The sequence below is a fragment of the Erithacus rubecula genome, assembly GCF_903797595.1.
Source record: "Erithacus rubecula genome assembly, chromosome: 3".
In the NCBI taxonomy this organism is placed as follows: domain Eukaryota; kingdom Metazoa; phylum Chordata; class Aves; order Passeriformes; family Muscicapidae; genus Erithacus; species Erithacus rubecula.
This window is the reverse complement of record NC_136689.1, coordinates 104281316-104300174: the sequence shown is the minus strand read 5'-3', so window position 1 is coordinate 104300174 and position 18859 is coordinate 104281316. Positions and strand designations below refer to the sequence as shown.

The window sequence follows — 18859 nt, the reverse complement described above, 5'->3', positions numbered from 1 at the left end:
GATTTTTACATTAAATACTGAAGGCAATAACTTTAAATAGAACTTTGCTTTTTCATTTTGTTTTTTTGCTGTTGCAGATATACCAATTGCTTGCCATTTGGATGAGGTGTGAAAACAGTATCTTGTCCTCTTGCAGTAAAAGCATTCTGACCAGATTCCAGCTAAAGCTGTTGCATTTAAATGAAAGTTAACATCCACTCTCATTGCTGTCTGTAAACTTTCCTCACTCCTTGTCCAGGAACTTGTTGTACAGCAACATGAGTGCAGGGTACCTAATATCATCTAAACCAAATATAACCCTTTCTTGGTGGTGGGTGCATGTCTTTCTAGATATACAGTAATCTTGGTTATTGACAGATTAGCCACCACTGGGATTTCAAGCTTGGAAAGCATTTAGGTTTCAAGTAGCTGTCAGGGCACATCTGTGTTTATTCAAATACCTTCCCAGGCAGATGCCATATGCATTTACTCTTATGTCACCTCTGGTTGAACTAGTGCTGATATGTCTGAGGACTAGGAGTGATGTGTATATGCTAAGAATAGCTTCTTCTTCCCCCCTCTCTCTCCAAGTTAGTGGATTTTCAAGCAGTGTGATTTCCTTCCTTCAGAGGACGTTTATTAAGTGCTTTATGAACATGACAAACAGCAGATTTATGCACATTATTAATGGTAGAAGTAAGTGTAGTAATTACAAAGAGAACAGTGCATATAATAGTGTCTAAGAAATTTTCCAGTTAAAAGCCTTGAAAAATTAAGTGCAATTCTTCCACACATCCCCAGTCTCAGTCATCTGGCACTTGAGTTATCTGAAAAGTGTCTCCCTTCACTGGTACAGACTTTTATAGTTTCCTTCTGCTCGTTTGTTTGTTTGTCTGAAATTTGTGTTCCCCTTAGTAATTTCCATGCTTCCTGCATTTCCCCAAGTACTGTTTCTACTTCCTTGCTTTTCTGCATAATGTTCTTCTTAGGCAGTTTTCAAAGGAAACTTCAGTTTATGCAGTTTTGGAGAAATGCTTATGTTAAATAAAGTGAGAATAACCCTTTGAGTCTATGCATGTATTCCAGTTGTTTATACGTAGTTTGAGGACAAGAACTGCATCCGGTTTGTGCATCTGTTATTGTACAAGGAAGATTTTTGCAATCTTACAATCTTTACAGTTTTACATTCTTAGAAGAAAATTAGGAAAACTCAGTCCTGTGAGAAGTAATTTTTCAGTTCTCACATGGGATTAAGAGCTCTTGATCTTCCAGAATTCTCTGGTGGATCTGTTTAGAAATTGTCACGGTCTTTGATTTTTAATGGCTGTCCATGCAGCCCTTAGGACAGGGTGAGTTAGGTTCTCTGAGTGCTGTCCATTGGGAAGGCATAGGTGATGGTAGGGTGGTGTGGGGAGGGATTGTGCTGCAGAGCAGGAGTGTTAAGCATTGTACCTGAGTACAGTGAGAGTAAAATGGGAATGGTTCTGCAGTCACTCCTCTCCAGCTGGCAGTGCTGTGTTTGACAGGGATGCAGTGAGGGTGGTGTGGCAGGAGGAAGCATCCTGTGAGTGCTGCAGAGGTTAGTGCAATGTAAACCATCCATAATCACAGCCTTTCACCAGCATTGGATAAACGTGCTGCACACAGGGAGAGGAGAACTGCCAATGGGTGGACAGCAGGAAAATAGTGAGAAATGAGAAATTAGGACCATTTCCTCTCACAGTGGGCATAGAAAGCATCTAGACTAGAGAATTTTAAGCGCTTTACCAAAGATTGAAAGATTGTTAGCCACAAACCTCCTTCTTACTTTCTAAAGATGAATTTTGCAGCCACTGCTGCAATTTAGTTATCTTCACTGCAGCTACTCTGTTCAGGTACACGGATCCCTTTTTTGATCCATTGACAGCAGGCCAGTCTTTGGGGATCTAAAACACCCTTGCACACTCTTAATGTAGAAAACATGTCCAGAAAAGTGCAGCTCATACAAAGTATAGCACTCTTTTACGACCACTTCTACTGTAGCCAGTTACATACCACTAGCAGGCATGGGGGTAGGTTCTCCCATAGCTTCAAATGTAGGAATTTATTCCTATGAAGAATGGATGAAGAGAGAGCATGAACTTTTCAACTTTTTTTTTGGTCTACAATGATAATGTAAATAAGTTTCATCTTGCTTTTCAGGGAGTTTATTTTACTTTATTTTGGTTAGACATTTTTTTAAAACTAAATTCTGCTTGTACTTAACTATGATGATAATAATTCCTAGGTTTGTTCTTGGTTCCCTCCTGGCCCCCCTCACCTCCTGTGCCCAGGGAAAAGAGGGAGAATTATATTTCATTGGGGTTTACTTGGTTTTGCACACATTTTATGTGAGATTTAAGAACTTAGAATGCAAAGATTTTTGAGTGTCTCCACAAGCTCTCTGCAAAAAGTAATCTCATTTTTGCAAACCATGGCTTAATAAAATACTGCATAAGCAAAGCTGTGTGCAGAGCATTATGGGCAAAAGGTATTGGCTGTAAAGACCTTTGCATTTTTGCCAATGTTAATGAAAATATGCAAGTGTCAAAGTGAAGTTTCTTAAAAAGTACAGAACTAACATCAAAAATGTATTTTCAAAATAAGGCCTCCTAGGGTAAAACTGCCACTGCTCTATTAAAATCAAGAAAAATTGCTTTATGTCAATCTTGGATCCATAAGTCATCCGCAAATTACAGGAAAATGCTCTGCATCAGTATTAACTTTTTTATGGTGCACCATCCCTAAAATCCTGAGGATTGATGAATCCAGCAGCTCAGTAGAAGGCAGTACAAGGTGACTCAAACAGAGCCATCCAGCCCAGAGTGCATCTCATGCGGTGAAATAAAAGGGAATTTTAAACCGTTGTGTTCTTCTCAGTGAAAACAGCATTTTACAGATTCCAACATTTTCATAATTGGTAAAATTACTTTTATTTATAGCCAGCAAATTACTTTTTAAAATCTCATGCTTCTCTAGAAGGACAACTTGAAGATTTTCCCTCTGTGGCCTGATGTTTCCCAGATATTTAGGTTATTTGAAGATAAGACTGTTAGGGCTTTAAGGTAGGTGAGAGTACTTAGTTCTCTCTGTATCCTTAAACAAATTAAACTGGAGGTTTTTATCATAAAATTATTTATTTATTTGAGAGATTTAAATTATTTATTTTGAAGCTATAGAAGTTGGGTTTCTTAGCTGTCATGGCATACCCAGAAACTCCTAAAATATGTTCAGCATGTTCCTTTCAAACTCCCTGTACATTCTGTCAGGGTGATGTCTCCCATAAGAAATTAGATGAGTTCAAATTCCAGCTAGTTTCTTTGAGTCATAGCAACTGCCAGCAACAAGTTGGAATTCCTGTTTGGTTTTGTTCGTGTGTTTGTTTTTTTTTCTCCTGCACCAGCAATTCCAAGGAATTATGATGTGAAATCTGTAATAAAAGAGCAGTTCAGCCCATCGTGAAGGTCTTCTGTTAATCCCATCTGAGGCCATCTTGGTCTGCTTTGTTCAGTCTGACAGACTGAATGCTTGTCAAGAAAATTGAGGATCTTGAATGATTCATTGTTGTCTTCTACCCTGACATGAGGGTTGTGTGATCTCCACAGCAGCTGAGAAAAATGCTATGAATTCCCTAAGCCAGAAAAGCTTTTGATCTATGGGTCATAACTGAAGTCAGCCTTCTCGCCTCTGAAGAGCATTGTCAACACTGGAAATGTTCTGGACTTTTTTCACCTAGAAAGAGCAGGCTGAAAAACAGACTCCAGTAGGTTTAGAATACTCCTGTCCTTCCAGGCAGCAGCTTTCTGGGTTTTGTGAACAAGGACTGTATTAGCAGAATCTGGGGATAAGGGAGCAATCAGAGAAAGCAGAGGTATTCCAGATAGAAAGCTTTGGATTCTTCTCAGGATTCTGTTTACTATTTTGTACTCTTAACACTTTAGCTACCTGACTTAGAGAAGATGGGCCATTAGAGGGTTTGAGTCAGCATCACTCTCCAGAAGTCAGTGGGACTGGTTCGGGAAAGGGAGAAGTGTTGGGGTTTTTTTGTGTTTGTCTTTTGGCTTTTTGCTTTGTTTGTTTGATTTAGTTTGTTTTTTGTTAAAGCTCAGTATTTCGTTTTTGTTTTCTTAAAATTGTATCTGAATCTTAAACTCTTGGGGGTGGGGAGCAGTACAGTTTGTTATATTCTGGAACAGAAAATTCAGATTACATAACTGGTAGTGAGTGCCACTCCTGATGACTGATGGACCTCATGATCCATAACTTGCAGTTGTTTAGCAGTGGGGAGGTGTGAGGTGCAAATGGTGAATATTCTTTGTTGCTACAATGTGCTCTGAACTTGTGGCACCAGTCTCAGTTGCAGACACCAAAACCTGCTGCTGACTGAGCCTGGAAGCACTTAGCATGTGTCTGCAGCATAGTTCACACACACAGCGCATCACAGCCCATAACCATCACTAACTAATTTTCATTGCACATCTCAGGCCATTTGTGTGACTTACATCAAGGCAGTGGGTGCTTGACTGGGATATGTGCAGCATATGTCAGCCTGATGACTGTGATACATTTTTTTTTCATCTAATTGCCTTTGTATACATCTCATTGCACAAGATGATTCTCTCCTTTCAGTTCATTTCTATAATGTTTTCTGAATTTTAGTAGTGGTTGCTCTAATGCAGGTGGTCCTCTCGAAGCAAGTTGTCTGAGCAAGTGGGTGGTATGCTTTTAAAGTATTGCAGATGAGCTGTTTTGAACATGTAGAATAATCTAGCCCTCAGATCTTTTCAGCACAAGAATTTCAATGCGATGATATTACTATTATTCAAAGCAGTTTTCTTGCTGAGGAGTCTTCATGGTCCTTCCTACATCATTGGTTTTTTTTTTGTTGTTTTTTTTTTTTTTTACATTAGTCAACACCTTGCTCTTTGTCATATTTTTTACGTATTTAGGTAAAAAGAGAAAATAGTAGCATTTATTTTAATGATGTTAATCGCATTAAAAATAGAAGATGAATGGGTTTTTGTTATGAATGCAGGATCTAAATTCTAAACAGAAATTGCTCCTTTATGAAAGGGTAGCTGTGTTCCAGCATTTATGTGGCATAGATAAAAGCAAAATTAGGTAATCTTTCTAAATTTTTGTGTGTGGGTTTTGGGGTTTTTTTCTTATTTTCATAACTTTCTGTATACCCAGTTTTGAGATAAAATTCATCTTCTGTGCTGGGTGTTGTTACCACCTCTGTTATAAGCATGATAATGGTCCTTACCTACTTCACTAACTTTATAAATCCATGTGATTACATTTTCTTTTTTCACCACCCTATCTGAGTGTTAATCAGATCATTTACTCTCAGCTTTTAACCTTCATTTTGCATTGCATTAAGAATAGAACATGTTTTATATTCTGAAATTTCAAACATAATGAATGAAATAAAGGTTGCTATGATACTCCCCATGAATATACAATACTATAATTAAAAGGTAGTTATTTCAGGGATTGTGTTTGCTTACTAAGACATTAGCTTCACTTTTTTGAATAAGTGACTCATACAGTGCTCCTGTGGAGGAATTACTGTCATTCCTTGGTGAATCTTTATCTCATGATGTGAAAGTAATTTTTTCATAATTCTATTACAAAATTGTTTTGTTTTATCATATCTAGAACTTCTGCCTGATATTGTGTTGTATCTGCAGCTGGAGTTTTCATCTTTTTTATTATAAAAAAGATAAGCTAGCTTCTTCCTTATCTTAAAAATTATTAACTTGTAATCCTCCAGATGCATCTATAGTAAAAGCAAATGGGAAAAACAATATGGCAGAAAGTAAAAAGCAAGTGACAAACAAAGAGCAACTGTTGGTGTAGGCATTTTAACTATCCTCCCACCTGAAGCCTACGTCTAGTCAGTTCTCTCTCTTTGCTGTTTTGAAGTTTCATTATTTCAGCAAATGTAAGATTTAGGGGAGGGTTGGAGCATTTTTCAAAACTCAGGCAATATTTTAAGTGCCAATTTCGGATAGCTTTTTTGATGTTTTGTGAGTTTGGGGGTAGAATATATAGCAGGATTGGTTTTCACTCCCTCTTTATTTTTTTTTAACATCTCAGTGGGATCATGCAGGAGTAAAATACTTCTTTACTTACTTCCCTATCCCATTTCTCTATTGGCATAGACAGTAGTTGCCTTCAGAATACAAAGGCAAAGTAGAACCCGTGTTTTATCCATAAGTACTTCAAAGTCATCATTAGTTCTGTTCTCTTCAGAAAATACAATACCTGAGTTTACACTAAGGCTCCATCTCCTCTAAAAGGGTCAGGTAAAATTCAAATTTCTTCTACTCTTGCTTTATATGCATCTAAACCACTTCAGTTAGATGTGTTCTGTGAAAGACACTTAGAGGTCATCAAATTAATTCAAAGTGATCTGGTGACAATTAAGTTGATTATTTTCTTATATGGGGATAGAGCTGAACTTCCATATTTCTTTGCAAAGGGTGCATCCCTTGAAAACAAGAAACAAGTATAGTGTTTTGTTACATGATTCATGTGTCCAGCCATATGTTCATGACTAGCCAAAGCTTCTGTTCTTTGGAAGGCAAAAATCCAAATCATCCCTAGGAGTGTATCACACAGTCTCATGAACAGCCAAGATAAAATGAATAAAATAAAATAAAATAAACCAAGAGCTCTGAGATATCAGGGAAGCCAGAGTCATAAATCATTAAAGAATGTCAGTCACATTCCAGGCACTAGGCTGTGGTAGTGGAAAGTTCAATTCAGATGTAATGTATTAAAATATTTTCTGAGTTTTGCTTTCTCAAAAAAAGTCAGTCCTGTTTCTGCACAGCATTTTATAGTTTTAATTCATTGTGGTTTCATTCTGTTGTTTGTAGTTCTGCATCATAATGCTTTAGGATACATTCATATAAGACAGTTATCAATTACTGTAATTTTTTTTTTAATTTGTTAGGGTATTTTTCCAGGAACTTGAGTAAATCTTCTAATTTAGAACAGATAATGAGGATGAAAAAAATAAACATTTAAAATATCTCCATCTGCAACTAATGACTGGTCTGTGAGGGATTATTACTTAGGTGCTGTTCAGTGAATAGCTGCCTTGCCCACAAGGAAGTTGTTAAAGGAGGAGATTTTTGAAGGGTGAATTACCTTATTTTTCAGTGATTATTGGGGAGTGTAAAATGGCCTTCTCTTCTGGATGTTTTTTTTTTTTTCTATTCAAGTTGAGATACTTGAATTGTGTTTTGAACAACTGTGCAGGTGTTCTTAAAAAAGTGCTTTTGGGGGTTCCAGAGCCTTCTGCATGCACTTCTGGTAAGGCAGTTAATTTTTAGGGCTTAGCTGTTAGAATTCATTGAAGAGCTAACATCAATATAATAATCAACTTGGAGGGAAGAAGGGGTTAGTGGGGTTTTGGGGTGGGGCCAGTGAGACTGATTGACTGATTTCACAAGATGAAACTTTGAATAAAATGCCCTTCTAGCTCATTAAGATTGTCATCTCTTTAACCACCAGTTATCTTAAAGGCAGCTGTAGTTTCTTCAGTGATAAGAGGAGATTTCATGAGCAAGCAGAAAAAAAAAATCATTCTACTTGCTTCACTTACATCCCTGTTGTAGAATGTGAGATTTCTGTTTCTCTGTTGACTGTAGCCTTAGACTATCAGACTAGTCCAAGTTTCTTGTTTCCAAAGGCCTGAGTTTTTCTACATGCAAGTGGGAGCAAACTAATATATCTTAGCAATATTACAGTTGAGAAAAAATAAGTCCATTCTCTCTTTCATCAACAATAGTAAGTTTGTCCAGAAGTTTGAGGAGGAAAAACTTGAACAAACCATATGTTGGGTTTGGTCAAGTCCAAACTGAAGGAAGGGAATTTTTTCTAGAATTGCTTGAGTTAGGGCTAAACAGTATAAATAAATACCTCTGACAAAAATTGGCAGCCATAAGAATTAGATGCTCACAATTCTCACTGAAGTGCATTTCCAATGGAGAGCCAAGACCTTTTCCCCAATGAACTGCCAGTAATCCCTAGGCAGATTTTAACTATGAACAGGTTATATGGGAAAAGAGTGGAGCAACACCGAAACATTGTTGAATGGTGGTCCTGAAACTAAGAGTAGAAATGATGACTCAGGATACTGCTCAGTTGTCTGCCCCAGCCTATCCCAGCATGTTCTCTCTATGATGTGCCTATGTTCCATTCAGCTGTCACTTCTACAGTTAGCTATCTTAGCAAACCCTGTTTGAGGACAACCTTTTATTCCATTCAGGAGCTTTAGGTAGTATGTGAAGAGCTTTCCCACTTTCCTGTCTGGGAAAGCAGCACTGAGTGAAGAGATGGGACCTCAGCACCTCTAAACAGTTTATGTATGACCTGGCATTTTAAAACATTTTTCCTTCTTTTCCTTTGCAGTAATTGAGTAGAGTTGACTTCAGACAGAATGGTGCTGTGTTTGCTTGGCACTCAGCTGGTTTGGGGAGGTGGTGGATAAGTTGGCCATACCCCACTGATGTGCAGTTAGTATTGATTTTAATGATAAACTCTCTGATTGAGAGTCTGAGGTAATACAATAGATCTTTTCTTGTCTGGACACTATTAGGCCTGCAAGATAAATTTCCTCTGATGGAAGGCTAAATGGCAATGTCACAAATTACCCTAAGAAAAAGAAACAAAGTAAGATTCCAAATCAGGACACGTTCTGCACTGCTGTTACCTCACAGATGGTTATCTTTGCTGACTTTTTGGCTATTAGGATCTGGTTATGTCTCAAATAATGAAATACTTATATAAAAGGATGCCTGAGATGTGGACATAATAGACTGGCAGAATTGATTTATATTTCTGTAAAAATAATTGTATACATATGTGTGTGAGTAGGAAAAATAAATCTTCACAGAATTGAAATTAACAGAGCCACTCTTTTGGTTTTAATACATTGTTATTTAACCATACCAGTTGGAATTCCTCTACAATGAAATGCTTAGATTTAAAAGAAAAAAAATTCATTTCTCCCTGTTGGTGTTTTCCACCTTTATCTTTTGGGTAGGTATGAAAAGCACTCATGTTGCATATTTATAAATTCTAAAAAGTACATTCTTCTCTGTTTGATAGGATTTTCTGATAGCATGTCTCTAAACTATTTTGATTTATTTTACGTAATAAAAAGGGAAAGGATAAAAAGTTCTGTTCTGTTTACTTTTCTCCGATTCATACTGCTTCCTGGAGATCACTTATTATTCTGTTTGGTACATGAAGTACCGAAGGGTAGGAGATACTGCTCTGCCCCAAGGAACTTGTAATCTAATTAAAGCATATGAAACTGCATTCTCAGATCTCAGTAGGGCTGTTCCACCTTTTTTGACTGTATATTTGTGTGCAGTCACCTGAGAACTCAAGTAACAAATCAGAAGATGTAGTGGATTTGATAATCAGGTACAATTCTCCCCACGAACTACCATCACTGCTGTCAGAAAGAATTCTTCCCCTGCTGAAAAGTCTGGGTTTGGGGTCACAGGAGGTCATGGTCTCAGAAAGGATCTACATCCCATGAGGTAACAGCAGCAGTAAAAGCTTGCATTCCTTCCCTTAAGAGCCAGTAAGAAACTAATGAAAAATAGTCTGAACAGACAATTTCCAGCAAGTTGAGATTATAAATAACATTTTTACCAGAACAGCACTGTTGAGAAAATGATATTTTTGCTGGATAGAGTAGCTTATCTGAGATGTTTATAACTTCTTGGATTATCTGTGGGGCAGGGTGTCTGGCATACAGCAGAGTTGGCATGAGCCCCCAGCTGCTGATAGTTCTTGAATGGCTTTTGTTAAAGCCTTGCAGTCCAGTTCTTTGTTGCACATTCTCACCAATGTAAAGGCATCCTAGAGCATGACTTTATTCTAGACATGGCAACAGTGAGGAGAATGACAATGATGAAATGCATCACACTGTGCAAAGAGAATTCAGGCATATCTATGTTCAATGCCTAAACATTTATCTAATTAAATTTTTCATATGCATACATACAGCTTATTGGAATTCATGCTGCTATGCTAACTTCATCAGTCTGCCAGAGTTTGAAACTGCAGCATCAAGTACTTAATGAACAGATTCGTGAGTAATCTCTAGGAAGTGCTTAGAATTAAGGCCAAATCTGAGGAGCTTTGTACTTCTTACGACATTTTTCCCCTTTTGGCTTTCATATTATGGAAACCACATAAAATCAGCAAGGAGTCTTAAATTCATTCTTTGAAGGTATTAGAAAATACTGCAGAACACAGTGCTTGCTTTTTTCCTCAGAATGTATGGTATTTATTTGCTTAGGAAAATAAGAGTTGGATTTGGCATCTTTGCTCTATGCTGTAAATCATCATTACTACGTAAAGTGTTTAGTCCCTTAATAGTACTACTCAAATCCCTGCTTCTCAAGGGAAAACTTATGAGAAGCTCTACAAATCTGATGGAATAGAATCAAAACAGGAGATTCAGGGAGTATAAATCAAATAACATCCTGTTGGTATGCAAATAACAGTGTTATTGACTTATTCTCGGTAAGCATTGCAGTCCTGAAAACAGGACTTGTGGTGAAATGATACTTTGCATTTTCCCTTTTTTGCTTCTCATGTTTCCCCCTGACAGATACTGTTTGAAATTCTGCTAACATACTGTGTCTGTTCCATATTTTGCAGGATTATGACTTGAGCCAGCTCCAGCAGCCTGACACTGTGGAACCAGATGCCATCAAACCTGTTGGAATCAGACGTCTTGATGAAAGGCCAATCCATGCAGAACCTCAGTATCCAGTCAGATCAGCTGCTCCTCATCCTGGGGACATTGGGGACTTCATTAATGAGGTAAGGAAGCAGAAAAGGGTTTCCTCCTAAGATCTGATAAGCTTTTATATTTTGTTTATTCTACTCCGCATGAGTAGCTGTTATGTTAGAACATAATAACTTTTTAAAACTTCCTTGGACAATTAAAACTGTCTCACTAGACAGGAGTAAATATGTTCTTTTAAAGTGCAGACAAATTTAATTAACTCATTGAAACAGAAAGGGAAGATATATCAATTAACTTCTGTGCGTCCGTATTAATTACATTCATAGTACGTTATCAGCTGCAACCACAATATCTCCAAGCAGGATTATGCAGTGGGTTCTAACTAATAAACAGACTAACAAAATTGTAGTGTAGCCTAAATTCATTTATTAATTCACAGTAATTTAATAATGGAAGAAGTTCATTTTTATTCTCCTCATACATTACCCTTTGAATCCAGATAATCGTGGAAATTCAGTACCTTCAATAAGACCAAAAGAATTCCATCAAATACGATTAGTGAGCAGGGCAGCTAAATTAAATGTTATGTAAGTGCTTTTAATACTTGTCTTGTCAGAGAGCTTTCAAAGATTTGCATTATCTTTGATTCCTCAATCTAATAAATGTAATTGAGATTCAGACTATACCAGAGTACTGATAGTTCTGAAAAAAATTATCCTCATTATTTCTATCACTGGTCAGTCTTAAATTATTGGTGTTGTGGTACTTATGATAGGATGCATTTCTTGTGCTTGCTGGTTATAGAAGAAAAAAAAAAAAGCTAATCCAGAATTTGCTACTATTTGTACTTTATTCTGTACATGAATTGTAGTAGTTAATTATTTTCTCTGGTTTTCTCATATCTTCCTTGTCAGCTGGAGCTGGACACATATTGCAGAGTATTGCAGAACAGTTTCTGCAAACGTGTTTATTCTTGTTTGCCTTGAAGAAAAGTCAGGCTAATATACTAAAATCTTTTGAGTTGAAAAGCTGCAGAAAATTGAATTTGCCCCTTTTAAGGTGTACGGTGATACAATTGTCAAAAAACTTGGAGGGGAGTTGACGAGCAGGAAATGTACAAATATCCTCGTAATTATATTGTGTTTTAAAATACTTCAGTTTTTGCATGCCTTACACTTCTAAATATTACAGTTATAATTGGAAAATAGTGGAGACATGGGACAATAAAAGGCCCAAGGCAGTGTACACATAAGAACTTCCTTGTGCTTCCAAACAATCAGAGATTCTGTGACCAGACAGTGCCCACCTGGCAGGCAGTATTGAAGAGCCCTGGTTTTTCTTGCTCTCCAAGCAGCTGGGAAGCTCTGCTGTGGAACAAAGGCAGGGAATGGGTCTGATTCTGCTGGAAAGCCCAGAAAGGAGCCCAAGGTTGTCCAGCCTCCTACAGTCTTTTAATGACTTAGCAAGCTGTTCTTGCAATATTATTTTTCAGTGTGTTATCACTCTTGAAGATGATAGCATCAGTGTGTACACATGGAGCTGAAGAAACAGTACTTGCTCTCTTGATTTAACCCAGTGTGTTTTATATTGCACTACAGATGAGCACAGAGTCATTTTCTTCCTGCTGACTGTTGTATTATATCAGTACCTCCCTTTATGCTTCTCCTTGCCATCCACCAAAAGAGAAAGCTTCTCCCAGCTATTCCTGCACAGTAAAATGTCATTAATGTCATTGATTAAGAAAATATGTGGAAATACATATGAAGTTAAAGAAAACACGGCAATTTTCTTGTCTGCAAGTTAGGTCAGAATTAATTGTATCCTCTGATTGAAAGGAACTGTGTGAGGTAGCTTCTAGCTAGTAGTTTTAAGCATTATATATTTAGCTTGTCTTCTTGATACATATTTTTTTTTTTCCTTAGGATTTCACAAGAATGTATTGTTGTACTGTGGGGCATTCCACCTAACCCTCTCTCTAGGAGACAGTAACCACCCAAAGATTGTCCATGCTGTCTGTTTTCCCAGGAGTCTGAGCAAAATGGGCATTTTATTTCTCTAAAATAATGTCATCTTAATTTATCTTTTATGTAAAAAACCTCACATGGCAGATATGATTATAAATTGTCTACTGGGTGTGGGGGGAAATGGGTCTGTCTTTCTTAGTAGTATTCGTTGTTACAGGTAAATTTTAAAATTATCAGTGTCTTAAGAGCATAAATGTTCAGGCTGCACAGGTTTTCAGACTCTCCAGAAAATTGCACCTGCAGTCCTGGTATGATTAAACCCAAGAAACTTGGTAAGTTTCTTTCAGTTTTACTTGAGGTAAATTGAAAAAATATCTTGACTAAAGCCTGTACCAGACGTTTCTTAAGGCAGTTCCTAGAGAAGATAAGCTGAGCTGTGGAAACAACATAGCAAGATAAGAAAGAGCAAAGTTCATATCTCTCTGCATCCAACTTCAATATTATTAGATGTAATTCTTCCCTTGGGCATCTCTAAGCCAAACCACCCACAAAACTAGCCCAGTCCCCAGCTGAGCAGGGAGAGGCTGCTTGTGGATTGTCAGCACTTTGGTAGCAAAGTCTGCATTAGCTCCTTGGTTTGAAAAGATGCAACACTTTTGGTGATCAGACCAATCTCTTTTGGAGGATTGGCCCTATTCCAGGAGATGTGGGTCAGTATGATCTTTTGGGATGCTGGTCCTCATGTGGGAATTAATTTAATCTGTTGAATGCTCACCAGCACCTCAGACACACAGACAGCATTGTTCAGACTAGCTTCTGAATTGCTTCAGCTTTTGACAAAAAGTAACTATAGATCATTGATTTCAGATGCTGGAGGGTTTAGCTCCCATTGCCAAGCAAGCGTGGGGGTTTTCTTCTCATTTTCTTTACAAAGTCATAGAAACAAAAAGCAAAAAAAATATCTAGGGGGTCATTTAGTTTTTTTGCCCTTTTAGCAGTTCTCTGTTTTTTCTGGTATATTATTTTCTATCTGTTATCCCTTGTATTAAACCTTCTTAACTCAATGAGACATACATAAGTAAGTGTTTTGTAGTGTTCTGATGACTTCTCAGTTGAAAAACAAGTTAGAATTACAATAAACAGTCATGCATTTTTATACCACAAAGTTGAGATGCCATGTACAGAGCTATGAACTGTCTAAAATAGGAAGGTTCCAGAGGTGTCTGATAGTCAAAATAGGTTTTGCAGGCATAATCTAAATGACCTCTGGGACTTTGTTGTTTTGACTGTTTCAATGGATAGATGAATCTGTAATTTAAGAGGGGAAGGGAAAAACCTCCTTTTATTCCAGTCCAGTGTACAAACAAGTTAGTGAAATAAGTCATGTTTTAATAAGAATCCTCTGTAGACTTTGTTTTCCATTTTGAGCCTTTTAAAGCCTGCAGAGTGTAGAGCATAATTAACACTTAGAATAGTCAGGATTTGCAGGACAGTATAAATTAGATCTGTTGGAGGTAGTTTTGTTAATCCTGTTTTCAAGACCCACCTATATTGTCCCTAGAAACCTCATGCAGTTGTATTGTGGTGGAGAATTTGTGGCAAAGAATATATTTATAATCAATAGAGGACATAATCTGAGGTAAACTAAATTGAAATTGCAAACTAAAGGTCTCATCCCATGGGGACATAGAGGACCCTGAATTTATTCTTAGTAAATGGTTATTGATGCAGTGCACCTCCATGCAGAATGGAGTCCCTTGATGGTTTCTGATTTCTCATGTCAAAAAATGGTTCCAGATAGAAACCAATTTTTTTTTTATTTCCCTGAAGGTCTCTGTTCTTTTCCTTCTCATCAGAAGTCTGCTGAATCTGATTTAAATAGTAGGATTAATGAAAATAGAAGCATTAGATTTTGTAATGTTCCATGTTAGTTCAAGATTTGATGGGTTGCTTTCCTTCAATTTGAGAGAAATAGAGAATGCTGCCTGTATTAAGGCAAGTTTACTGTTGTTCCACTGCCAACAGTAGTTTCTCCATTTCTGCCCCTAGAGCTAGTGAAAGCTCTACTGTGTATATAAAGGAAGAGAAGAGTCAGTCTGTCCAGTCTCAAGCTGGCCTCTCTGCTGCTGTGGCTCTTCTGTGACTGCTTGTTGTGCACTGGTGGTGTTGCACATGCAAATAAATGTGACAATTCCCTGTCCCAGCATGTTCCCCTGCTCCTGAGGATGTGCCCCGGATATTCTGCTGTTGAATGAGCTTCTCACTCTAATAAAAACTTCGGGTTTTCTGATCAGGAAACCATAAACCGAGTAACTGTAACCACTCTGCAGATGCAGCATGTGTGTATCCACACCACCTCCACCCACTGAAAAGGACAGCATAGTAAACTAAAGAGGTGGCAATGCTGAAACCAAGGGGAGCTTCATGAGCTGGTAGCACTGCCAGGGCTGCCTGACATGCTGCAGAGCCCAAGAGCAAAGCACAGCAGGACACTGGGTGCGCTCAGAGAGTCGCCTTAGCAGGGGGAAAGAGAAAACATTGCTGTAGTTCTTCCTCATTTTAGTATGTAACTTTTGACACGACTGTGGCAGAAATCTTGTCATTTGAAGAGTTAGACACTAAGTTCAGTCACTCCACTGTGAACCAGAAAGTGGGTGAAAATGTCAGTGTAAATTGTGCTGCGCGGTGGAATCAATACCTCCAAAACATGACCCGTAGCTACGTTCTCTGAATGAAATGGATTATACCGCCAGCACAACCTTTGAGAAAGTGAATTTGTTAGTGAGATCCTATCTTGTAAGTCAGTAACTCAAAACCAGTTTGCTTTTCTGAAATGCTATCATGATAGCAGCAGCAAATTGAAAAAAAAATTACAACTTCCCCTTTGGAAAAACAGATGGAAAGAGGCTGCCTTCTGCCTTGTCATGGATGACTGATAGGTATCAGAATTTCTGCAGTGATGTAGGAAAATGTTTTGTTCACTGATTTTTTAAAATAAATTGGTATCCCATGGTTGGCTGGCTATTAGTAGGCAGAACTGCAGGGAAATAACATTCTGTCTCCAGACCGATTTTCCAAATGACTTTCACACATGGATACCTGGCATTCATACCCCAGCAGTCCTTGACCTCAGCTGGTATTTACTGTCCTTCCTGTCACCTGTGTTCCAAACACATGGGTGTCTGTCACCCCAAGAGGGCTTAAGAAGAGATCTAAATACCACAAGGCCAGTTACTGCCTAAGAAGTAAAGTTGCCTTTCTGCTTCAGCAGCAGAGAATAAGAGGAAGCCTTAGAACTTCCCCCTTGGAAGCTGGATAATGGATGTCTTCCAACACTTGCTATTGCCTTTTCAAAATCTCACATCTTTTGTGATTATTATGGCCATCAGGTTGGAAAATGCCAGAGAGAGATAACAAGCATCACCAATTATTCTTATCTCATAATTCAAAATTGCACTTTTAATGCAGGCTATTAATAACCTTCTTGATGTTGTTGTAACACATGAAATGAGCATTTCAAGGCCAAAATTTGATCTTGATTAGAGGTCATTAGCTTTATAAATATGCTGGACTTTTCCACCACTGATTTGGAAATTATTTTAGGTACATTTTGCACAATCCTGAATTATTTAACTAAGTAATAAAGAGCCAGGATTCTCTTCTACCTTATCAATGCCAAATGCTTTCATTAATGGATTTAATATGTACATACTCTATCATACATATTTGTAGAATAAAAATTCCAGTTTGTCATATTTGGATGAAACACAACTGAGAGGGAAATGTAGTTTTCTAAAAGCAGAATATATTAAATAATTTGAAGGAGGCACACTCCTTCAAGTAAGTGGAAGTATAACAATGCCTTTTTTTAATACATAAACATTAAAAATTAAAAGTGATAAAAATTAATAGTGAGCAATTTAAAATCTTAGCACAGTCTTATGGAATTCTGGAATATACATTATCCCCTGTCAGTGGCTGCCAAAGTAGATCCTATTCAAAGTGGAAGGTCTTGAAAAAACGTTGTTAATCCCATGGAAGAAACTGTATTGTTAAAAAAATACAAATCATAAGAGGGATTTTTGACTTCAGGCTTTAGGTTTTTATATTCAGCTTGTAAATCTTTGGCAGATAAGCACAGATAAATTGTCTCATATTCTAAAGTTAGTTATTCATTTAAGTGTTTAGGTTTGGACTTCGGTGACAAAACAGGGAATGAAGAGGCTTTTCTCTGGAAGAAGTGTGGTTCTTTCCTGGCTTTTCCTCTTCAGTCTCCCTGCATTTCCTCCAATTCAATTTGTGTTGGTTTTAATTTGGGCTATTCAACTCTGTAGACTGGAAATCCAAAAATGCTGATTGGCCATTATTCGTGTGTTGATAACTTCAGTCCTTTGAAAGGAGGAAACAAAAACAGTCATCATCTTGTATTCAGCTTTGATGTCACTGTGTGTTTTTTCTGAAGAGCAGGTGGATCTCATGGGTGGATGTGGCAAAACATAAAAGGCTTAAGACAACATACCATATATTTTTCTCACAGCAGCCTAGAGAGGTACATGAGCTTGCAGGACTAACTAAATATGGATTTTGGCACATGCAGTTGGACTGCAGGCCAGAAAAGTCAGTGGATATGCTATTGATCATGTGAGATGGCTGTTGAAGTGAATCCTTACAAACATGCTTGTTTCTCCTTCCTCATGTGTCTAACCATTCTCACATTGCCCATGGCACAGGTTGTGAGCTGTGTATCTATGAAACTGTGTATTTACCAGCTTCAGTCCCCTTGTCATGGCTCTCTCTAAGGTTTTGTTGGGCTGTAATTGCAGCTAGATACAAAATGTCCAGTGCTGCAATGCTGGAAACCTGTTTATTCTAAAAGGAGTTACAAAAACATAAATCCTGTTTTGCACTGAATGGCAGGAGAGGAAGAACTTTGTTTTCTCAAGTGGTGCTTGATAGATAACTTCACTTCAAATATTCCAGATATGCTCCTGTCTTGCTCTAAGATACAGAACTTAATCTTCTTTTCTGCCTCTCTTCCTTGCAGGGACTTAAAGCAGCCGACAATGACCCTACAGCCCCCCCCTATGACTCCCTCTTAGTCTTTGACTATGAAGGAAGCGGCTCCACTGCTGGATCCTTGAGCTCTCTTAACTCCTCAAGTAGTGGTGGTGAGCAAGACTATGACTACCTAAATGACTGGGGCCCACGTTTCAAGAAACTTGCTGATATGTACGGTGGAGGTGATGACTGAACTTCAAAGTGAACTTTGGTTTTGGACAAGTACAAACATTTCAACTGATATTCCCCAAAAGCATACAGAAGCTAGGCTTTAACTTTGTAGTCTACTAGCACAAGTGCTTGCTGAAGGCTTTGGCTTAGGCTGCAAACCAATTTGGGCTCCGTGGAATATCAGTGATCCAATGCTGTTTGGAAAAAAATATTGAGCTCAGTTACACTTGAATTTTACAGTACAGAAGCACTGGGATTTTATGTGCCTTTTTGTACCTTTTTCAGATCGGAATTAGTTTTATGTTTAAGGCTTTAATGGTACTGATTTATGAAATGATGCATTAAAGAGACAAAATATGTTGGGGTGGGGAGGAGTAAGGTGAAACACAATATACTTCACAATGCTTTTGTTACATCGCATTGCTTTTATTAAAATAAGGAGATTAAAAATAAACAAAAAAATCCTCATGGAACAATTTTATTATCTGGGAGAGAGGACCATGAGGTGGAACAATGTACATTACTTCTAGTTTTAGATGTTAGGGGACTTTTTTCACTAAAATTCTAAAACTTATGCAGCTGGTTGCAAATAAAGGGAGTTTTCATATCACCAGTTTGTAGCAGAATTGATTTTTTTTTTCTTATGCTAGAATGTTAGACACATTTTGGTCTTAATCCATGTACACGTTTTGGGTTTTGTTGGTTTTTTTTTTTTTTTTAATTTCTAGAATTTTTTTCCCACTTCACTGTAAAAAATGGTATGTGTACATAATGTTTTATTGGCATAGTCTGTGGAGAAGTGCAGAAACTTCAGAACACGTGTATGTATTATTTGGACTATGGATTCAGGTTTTTGCATGTTTATATCTTTCGTTTATGG

The 18859-nt window shown here is 37.6% G+C and overlaps 1 protein-coding gene across 2 annotated transcripts in view; it reads left to right on the top strand.

Annotated features, from left to right (window-relative positions):
• The window catches only part of CDH2 (cadherin 2), a 112780-nt gene extending 94188 nt beyond the window's left edge, over positions 1 to 18592 (top strand). For both annotated transcript variants that reach the window (XM_079302104.1, XM_079302105.1), the window contains 2 exons: positions 10696 to 10860; positions 17795 to 18592. In XM_079302104.1, the coding sequence (XP_079158230.1) occupies positions 10696 to 10860; positions 17795 to 18001 (372 nt within the window). In that variant the 3' untranslated portion in view covers positions 18002 to 18592. The remainder of the gene's footprint in view (positions 1 to 10695; positions 10861 to 17794) is intronic.
• The last annotated feature ends 267 nt before the right edge of the window (positions 18593 to 18859 follow it).